The sequence below is a fragment of the Ptychodera flava genome, chromosome 15 (assembly GCF_041260155.1).
Source record: "Ptychodera flava strain L36383 chromosome 15, AS_Pfla_20210202, whole genome shotgun sequence".
Lineage (NCBI taxonomy): Eukaryota > Metazoa > Hemichordata > Enteropneusta > Ptychoderidae > Ptychodera > Ptychodera flava.
In genome coordinates, this window is record NC_091942.1 from 3,811,855 (window position 1) to 3,821,281 (window position 9,427).

A 9,427-nucleotide genomic window follows, 5' to 3' on the forward strand; every position below is an offset into this window, starting at 1 on the left:
TGAAAGCATATAAAAATTGCATTCTGAATCACCACTTAGATTTTGATTTTAAATGTTTGTGGTTCAAAAATATGTAAGAGTTTAACGTTTGAACAACTTGCCTCCAGTCAGCAATGTTGTGGTCTTTGAGGGGAATTCAAATCACAGTGTCATATCACTTGGATTTTCCCACTTCAATTAAAATACAATGAATATTCTCCTATCATATTCATGGTTTGCTCATTCATGACCCAGTAGCTACAGTCAACGTCTGATCGAAGGCAAAGTTTTGGAAGACAGTGCTTCCGGGAAAGCTAAGTATTAATTTCACATTCACTCAAGAGAAAGTCAAGACGTTGTCGTGAAGAGAGACATCAGGTTTTGCAATTGATGGCAGAATTAACTTACAAGACACATGTGTCAAGCACTGCATATAATAAGCCAGTGCAGGTAATTTAACAGCCGTGGTGAGTTTCTGATACCAATAAGGGAACAGATGTTTAGCCTTGCAAGAGAATGGTATCTGGTACAATGCAAGAATTGAAACTGGACTTGGAAGCTCATCTATACAGTTTCAAGCTCAGTTTATCACATCAGATCATCACCCAATCTCTCATACCTGTAGGTCAGTGAATCTATATTTATAAGAGAGTATGAAAATTCTGATATAGAGGCATGAACTGATAAGTACTGGTACATGGCGAGTTAGTCTACTTCTAAGTAGACTGTGTTGAATCAATATTTCTGTGTCAGAGAAGAACAACAAATTCAATTGTAAATGTCTTCAAATTTCATCTCCAGCTTGTGAACATTTGGTATTTTAGGTATTCCAAAGGGAATAGAAGTCAGGTGTTTCTTGTTGCAAGCAGTGGAAAGTGCTGAGTGGACAAACGCATTGCTTTTACTCTTCTGCAAAAAATATGTTGTGGGTTAGTGGAAGATTCATCTGTGGTGTTGTAATGGTTTGGTTTTGCTGCACATATGCTACGTTTTGACCAATTAAAGACAGTTAAGTTGACCTTTCACTCCCCGACCATATTGTCATAGTTTCTTATTTGTTTTGAAAGGATATATAAAGTACGATAGAGTACTGATAGTACTTTCTCCAATTAAAATATGACAATTTTTCAGAATCAGATGATGGAGATTCTGATTCTGAAAGTGATGAGGTAATGCTGCATTACCATGAAATGAAAGATGAGGAGGAGGTAATTCGGAAATCAATAGTAGCAACAGGGCTTCAGGAGACTGAGAAGCACATACTGAGGGGATCTGTTCCAAGCTCATGTTCTTTTATCACTACTTTTTGATATGGGCTTTTGTGTGCCTAAAATTAAAAAAAATAAATAAATATTAATAACAATTCAGAGATGAGTGTTTTTTGCCACTTTAATGAGTATCAGCCTCCTATTCAAATCTGTTGCCGTTTTTCGCAGCGCTTATTGCAAAACAGTATTATATCTTTCCTTCTTTAAGTAACTTTACACTCAATGCATCGAAACCTGTGTGTAATTGACGAATGTCACGGACACAGATCAGATAGATGCGACGCTTCATTCACACAAGCTAAAACTACAAGTAGGCAGGTATTGCATTGGGTGTTGCACCCCGGTCGCCTCCTTTGCGCATGCGTGAACATATGAGCGCCCAGTTCCAACTGTACGACTGCGGCTGCGGCTCACTATGTACTACGGCCATCAAGGTAGCTAACTCTTGACTTGGGCAAAAATCTTGCGTCAACCGAACAGTATCCGACGATGTAACCCGTTCTTGTATTGATTTAGAGGTAAGCAAACTAAGGTTATGTGCTCACTGCCGAACCTTCGAAAACCACACATATACATGGCGCGCCGTTTGTCATGGAAACAAAGCCTCAAAGGTTTTTTCCTGGAGTTGTGTTTAATCAAAGGTCAACGATCAATCGTGACACCTAGTCAGCTGGTACGAGCTTGGGGTCCATTGGCGTTGCATAAGAAGCTGTGTTCCATATTCGAAGCTCGAGCTCGTGATCAGTACATAATCTGCTGATGGTGAGAAGCCATACAAGTACGCAACATTGCATGTTATGAGAACGTCTTCTGCAAACACACCGTCATCACTGGATCCCCGGGCTGGATCCAAGGCTAGTGTAAATCTACAGTGAACATATAATACAGGAGTAACGAATTTAAGTGACAAACTAAAGGTATGCTCCAATGAAACCTATAACAACATTTAGATTACTTAGCTCTCCAAGTTCAAATGGAAGTAAATTTGGCAGGCACACTGTACACAAACAACGATGTACATTACTCTCTGCATAAATTACACATGATAATTTGAGGGGGGGGGGAGATTAATGATTACACTGCAAAGTAAAACTTATAAAAGAACAAATAAGAAACCTAGTAAAATATCAATTACAGGAGAATTAAAGGCAAAAAGTAAAGAATTATGTAAAGTCAAGCCAACAGGATCTAACAATGATAGAGGCATATACATTAGATAAATTATATTATGGACAAAGGTGAGCAGAGAAACTGTGGCAATGGTCATGTTTCCTCCATGCAAGTATGCATCCATCCACTTCAATGATTCTACACTAAATATATTTTTTCAAAATGCCACAAGATTCTGCTCCAAATTCTGTTCATTCAGGGCTATACAGTGGCACAAATGCGTTAGACCCACTGGTGAAAGTACTGCTGAGTAGAAAGCCAAAACTTTTAAATTCATCAATGCATAGCCCCTTGCCCATTGATGCTGGCTCCTTTGTTGGGTTTGAATGGTTGACACTTCATGCATATTCATAGCTTTTTACCACATATTCGGTATGAACTCAAGAGTGCTTGCTTTCTGAAATTCATGGATGTATGACTTTGACATTTGACCCAACAAAACAAACTCATGGCAAACACTCAGTATTTTAGAAAAGTTATTGTATATAAAACTAAGTTAAAAATAGAATAGTCTCTGAATTTCATCTCTGTCCATGTTACATTTGTTATCTGTATTCAAAACTTCTCATGTATGTAAACTTTACTTTTAAGGGGTTGTAGAATATTAAAACTGATATACAAAAAAATGAATCTTGTTGCTTATAGCAGGTGTTTAGCTCTGGTGCACTAAGTCGCACCAATGAAGTATGTGACTGTTACAACTGTGAAAGCATATAAAAATTGCATTCTGAATCACCACTTAGATTTTGATTTTAAATGTTTGTGGTTCAAAAATATGTAAGAGTTTAACGTTTGAACAACTTGCCTCCAGTCAGCAATGTTGTGGTCTTTGAGGGGAATTCAAATCACAGTGTCATATCACTTGGATTTTCCCACTTCAATTAAAATACAATGAATATTCTCCTATCATATTCATGGTTTGCTCATTCATGACCCAGTAGCTACAGTCAACGTCTGATCGAAGGCAAAGTTTTGGAAGACAGTGCTTCCGGGAAAGCTAAGTATTAATTTCACATTCACTCAAGAGAAAGTCAAGACGTGTTGTGAAGAGAGACATCAGGTTTTGCAATTGATGGCAGAATTAACTTACAAGACACATGTGTCAAGCACTGCATATAATAAGCCAGTGCAGGTAATTTGACAGCCGTGGTGAGTTTCTGATACCAAGGTGTGATCTGTAAATTTCAAATAGATGCATATTTGGCATTGCAGGCTTTATTAGGATTGTATATTCTCAATGACTCGAAATACAGAAGGATGTTAAACCTTCATCTCCCAAAAGCAGGCATTTTTTTGCCTGTGATTTTTAACCCTTTGAGCGCTAAAGTCAACTTTTGTCACCTTTAGAAAACATACTCCAGTCAACTTTTTCCGTATTTTTGTCAAAATTTTGATAACAAACTGTAGCCAATGATATGTGATGTCCATTTGATCCAAAATTATCAAAAAATTAAAGAAAAGTTCATAAAAATTAGTAAAAAAGTTTCACTAAAATTTTGGTGGGAACAATACAGCACTCAAAGGGTTAAGCAGTGATAGGCCACAGTCCCCCACCGGTGCAGGGATGATGAATAGGCTAACGAACTATCTCATTCTCACCCACTGTGTTCTGCTATTTCTTTTCAGGTTGGCACATGTAAATCTATCCTGGTCAACACAACAGTGTGATACGGTGTGATAATTGGCATGCCATGATTGAAAACCTCACTTGTTTATTGAGTCGCCTTAGTAACTGAGAAGCAGCATCATCATCCAATCTGCATTAAGATTACGAGTTGTCAGCATGGCTGCCACCGCTAACAAACCCATCTTTACCTTCGGTGTGATTGCTGATGTCCAGTACGCAGATTTACCAGACAGTCTTAATTTCGCACAGACTTCCTGGCGTTACTACAGAAGTTCCCTTGATCTGCTGAGAAATGCTGTAGACACATGGAACCGAGACTGTCAACAAAGTATCGTTTGTGGCTCAGCTCGGTGACATCATTGATGGCAAAAACTCTTCAGAGGGGAGCACAACAATTTCGGAGTGCGCCCTCAACACCGTCCTTGAGGAAATGAAGAGGTACCCTGGGAAAATTTATCATGTTTGGGGCAATCATGAACTCTATAATTTCAACAAAAGTGAACTGCTGACCAGCGAACTGTATTCAGGATCAGACCCTGTCGGTGCTAGAGAACCATTTTATGCTTTCAGCCCCTGTGATGGCCTCAGATTCATTGTGCTGGACAGCTATGATATATCAGTACTTGGCTGTAAGACAAACAGCTTGGAATACAAGCAGGCCAGGGACATTGTGAAGGACATAAATAGGAACAAGGACTTGAATTCACCAGAGGGATTGGTCGGCATGGATCGAAGGTTTGTCAGCTTCAATGGAGGAATGTCAGACGGCCAGCTGAACTGGTTGGATGGAATTTTGAAAGGTGCTGCTGGTAGAGGAGAAAAAGTTATCATATTTGGTGAGTTGTTTGACAGAAAGATCAGTGACACTGCAGAGGCTGTAGGTACAGCTGTACCTCATATCAAATAAATTTTTGTAGCTCTCTCTCTCTAAAATGCATAGGCATTTGGTTGTAGTCTGCACAACGTAGTACATTTACACAGGCATGCAAAATCGTGTGTTCTTGGGTCTAACACTATTTACGAGTAAATTAGCCTCTCTAAAAACTTGGGACACATTCATTTGACTTACACATTGATGTCTCCTGTTTACCTTTGTTGAACTGCATCCATTAATGGAAATGCCAGCATACCATTATGTTCCAGTAATCGATCGGCAACACATACTAGTGTATCACCACAAAAAACTTAAAATAATTATCCATTTATATAACCCAAAAATTAAATAAATATATTACATAGCCCTCAAGTTTCTAATATATTGAAAGTATTCTCTGATAATACTAAAATGTACATGCATATTTTGATAATGTTTCAAGGCTTTTGTAATCTGGTTTATTTTATCAGTGTTCCCTAGTCATGGTATGAGAGTAGGATTCCATCTAGGGAATGTTGATACAATTACATTATACATGTACATGTAATTTGACAAGCGTTCCCACAAAACCCCAAACCATAGCAAAAAGACTGTCTTTGATGGTTGACAGGATGAGAAGATTGTTTTCATATTGTGTCCTCTTTCAGTCTTTGGAAGTTGTTTGTCAATGGCGTTCTCAAACTACTCTTTTTCAGGTCATACGCCAGTTTATGCCCCTTCCAGTGAACCATTGTGTCTGCTTTGGAACTACAACAAGCTGCTTGACGTTATGCATAGATATGACTGTGTGGTGGCTTACATGTGTGGACATGATCATTGCGGTGGCTACGCTATGGATGAACATGGCATTCATCATGTCACTATGGAAGGCATCATTGAAACGAAACCAGACAGCAATGCATTTGCAACGGTGGATGTGTTTCCTGATAGACTTGTACTGAGAGGTTGTGGAAGGGTGGACTCCAGGGAGATGTATTTTACATCGTAAAAATGATTTTAACTCTAAGAACTGAAAATTTACAGCCTAGAGCGGGTATGAGCACATTGTAAAAAATGTTTTTAAGTCTTAAATCAAACATTTTACAGCCAAAAGAGGGTGTGGAGGAGTGCCAATGTGCTAACACTAGGCAAATGAATTTTACATTGTAAAAATCTTTTTAATTTTGAATTTGAAAATTTCACCAGTAAGTTTTTATCAGTCTCAAGTCTTGACATGATAAAAGTTGTCCATTCAAGAGAGATGTAAATATCAGTTTTTATGTATTTTTATACACAGCACATTTTTTAACCATGATACCAATGGCATCAGTGGCGTGCTCCATGTCTGTGACCACCAAACTTGACTGAGCCCAGCCGATTCTGTGATATTAGAAATTGTGCTGACTGTATGAACAAAATCAGCCTATTTGTCGATTAGAGTACATTTTGTGACATGCACCATTGGTCAAGATTGAGATAATCTATACAGAAACCTGAGAAAGCATTGGCTGTGCTGTCTGTCCAGACATTTCTCATGTAAGAACTTGACAGTATTAACCCTTTTCCTGCCAAGTCCATATTTCACCATCAGGTCACTATCGTTAAAATTAATGAAACACAACATATTCCATATGGTGTATTTTAACACAAACCTGCTACTTGCATCAACAGGATCTATGCTACTTGCATCAGTAGAACCTAGTTACCAGTTGGATGAAAAATACCGCAATTATATGGTGTCGCTCAAATTTTATCAGAATTGTTACATACCAAAGATCAACAATAAGTGTTATTTCTATCTGTTCAGTGCAGGAAAATTATACGTTGATGTTATGACAATTTTTGCACAGTACAACCAGAAAAACGACAAGAAATATTTAAACCAGAAAATTAAGAATGACCAAAGTAAATAAGGTCTGAAACTTTAGATACTGAAGGTCAACTTTAGCAACATGCATAGCAGAGAATCTTTCAACCATGGATGTACAAAAATTGACATCCATGGTTTCAGCAGATCTGTTAATATGTCACAGTTCATAAACAATGACAAGAAATGACCAATTAGCTGTTTCAGTTACTGCTACCACTCCCAAACATAATAGGTACCCTGCATACAAATAGGTTAAAGGTCAAAATCCTCTTATTCAGATGTGTGGGCTGATTCAGTTCACTGCCACCACTCCTGCACATTTGCAGGATTTCCCTTTTTCTTACCTCATTTGCACATTTTTGACAATGACGTGTTCATTTGAACAAATTCACATCTCAACCCCTACATCTACCTGTACACCAAATACTGAGACAGTAGCTTTGGCGGTATGGGAGCCTTTGTGTGTGACGGACATACATCCGCACATACATACCCACAAATATACAGACATACAGATGCCACCGACTCATCATATAAGCTCTTTTTGGTATTTATATATAAAACCAAATATGAGCTAAAAATGGGTGTATTTGGTTTCGTATTGTCTTCTGTGTTGAACCAAACAGAGACACTGGACATTTGATCGACAAGTCACATATACATGAGGTGAAATGCACTACTCAAGAATTTCTTTATGAAATTTGCAATGATTTGAAACATTTTCATGCCTGTAATCTGTTAATTTGTTATCATATTTGTGGCATCAGGTATTCTACTTGGAATTCGTTCTGTTGAAAAATACAAAACAAAAAAGCATTATAGTGCATTTACATTTTTATAGAAAATCAGTTTTTAGTTTATTGTGATCAATGATGTCTAATTATAGTTCATGTCTTTTACTGACAGTGCAGACTTCTTTTGTTTTATTTTCATCTTTTGACTGATAGAACAAAAGAATTAAATTAAAAGTGTGGACTGTGACCCATTTACAGCTTGCAGAGCATGTACAAATTTTCTGCTTGCAGGCAAAAAGTTTCAGGTCTGTTGCTGAGCACTGTCGAGATGTACTTTCATAGAGAGAATTAATGTGTCCAGTGCAATACAAATGAATGGTAATTCATTAATTACAAGGAACAGGCGATATTGGGTATTATATCATACCAGTATATTGATGGTGCAAATGCAGTGACCTGATTGGTTGAGACATGAAAAGAACAGTGCAATGGCAATATACCATGGTTGGCACACACGCGAGCTTTCGGCAAGAGCAAACATCCTTTTCTGACATTCCATGCCACAATTTCAATATACTGTTATGATAATAGCAATAAATCACACCGAGGGATGGTATACCACTCGATTTTGACCAGTTCACTTCATATATGCACTGGCTAACACACATGCATATATGTCGTGAACTGGTCAAAATCTTGTGGTATACTGTGGCTGGGTGTGCTTTATTGCTTAAATAACTGATTTATGAAACACCAATGCCAAGATTTCACATGATAGAAAAAATATCATATTTAGGGCTCTGCTTTTATCATACCATGCCCATAAATACAGCAATACTTATGTAAACAGGTGTCATTTAAAGTACTTACATACGTTTTCAATGAAGTTACCACCATTCAAGACAATTTCTCCACATATCACTGAACACCACAAGTAACAATAACTGGGTTCAAAAAAGTTCCACAGCAAGAACTATTTATGATCATATATGGCATTACAATCATTATGTCAATTCTCAAATCTCCTATGCTTCAAAAATCTCCTGATTTCCATCGTGCCAGATCATTGTATAGAGCAGAGAGTAGTGGCCATTTTGTTCATTTGCACAGAGTCACCAAGTCACTGGTGCTGCACGTGACGTCACGCTGCCAAGCCAACAACTGGTGCAACAACTGGTGCCAATGCAAAAAATGACAACATCAGTGGAACTACCATAGCTGTAAATTTTGATTTATTTTTTCACTTTTCCATCAAATATCAGGTTTGATTCATACCATGAATTATTAAAAGTGTCTTGAGATCAAATCTTTTATTGTAGGCGTCAATGTCATTTTTTGTCTGTGTAGATTCTCATTCCTCCCCAGCCCTTGTCCATTAAAAATATAGCCCATTCATTCATTTACTTGCTCATTGTTCTGCCTGGGTGCTCCACCCCCACCCCCTCAATGTCATCTTTGCTTGCCCAAAGGTCTCTTGTCCAGGCAGCTGGATGCTCCCCGAAATCAGACTGTAGTCAGAATAATGGATGCGTGCAAGTGGACGATGCCCCCATTTGCACTTGTACTGTACTTCAATCTATCAGAATGACAGACCAATTGACTGCCAACCCTACCACACTCAGATCAACATTAGCTGGACCTATACAGAGGGAGCTATTGTACTCACTTTGAGCCAGCTTCCATTTCTTAAACAGTACAGTTTTGTGTAACTTTTTTATGAATCACACTACATCCGTCTTGGTTCAAAGTCATTGTGCAGAGCATCATCATTGTTTTTGCCCGCAGTGTCTGCACTACAGACAGTGTTCAGAGCTCTTTCTCACTAAACTGAGACTGGCTTGGAAATAGAAACATGGTAAGCATCCACTGCTTGCACAGACAGTGTGGAGAACCATTTGATATCTGGAGGTAGGGATGTAGTGTGCA

The 9,427-nt window shown here is 38.2% G+C and overlaps 1 protein-coding gene across 1 annotated transcript; it reads left to right on the plus strand.

The window, feature by feature from the left end:
- Positions 1 to 1,819: 1,819 nt before the first annotated feature.
- LOC139150915 (manganese-dependent ADP-ribose/CDP-alcohol diphosphatase-like) lies at positions 1,820 to 8,807 on the plus strand. The gene is given in 4 exon segments (XM_070723381.1): positions 1,820 to 2,164; positions 4,044 to 4,355; positions 4,357 to 4,880; positions 5,614 to 8,807. Coding segments are annotated over 3 exon segments (972 nt in total). The 5' UTR covers positions 1,820 to 2,164; positions 4,044 to 4,200; the 3' UTR covers positions 5,907 to 8,807.
- Positions 8,808 to 9,427: the final 620 nt, after the last annotated feature.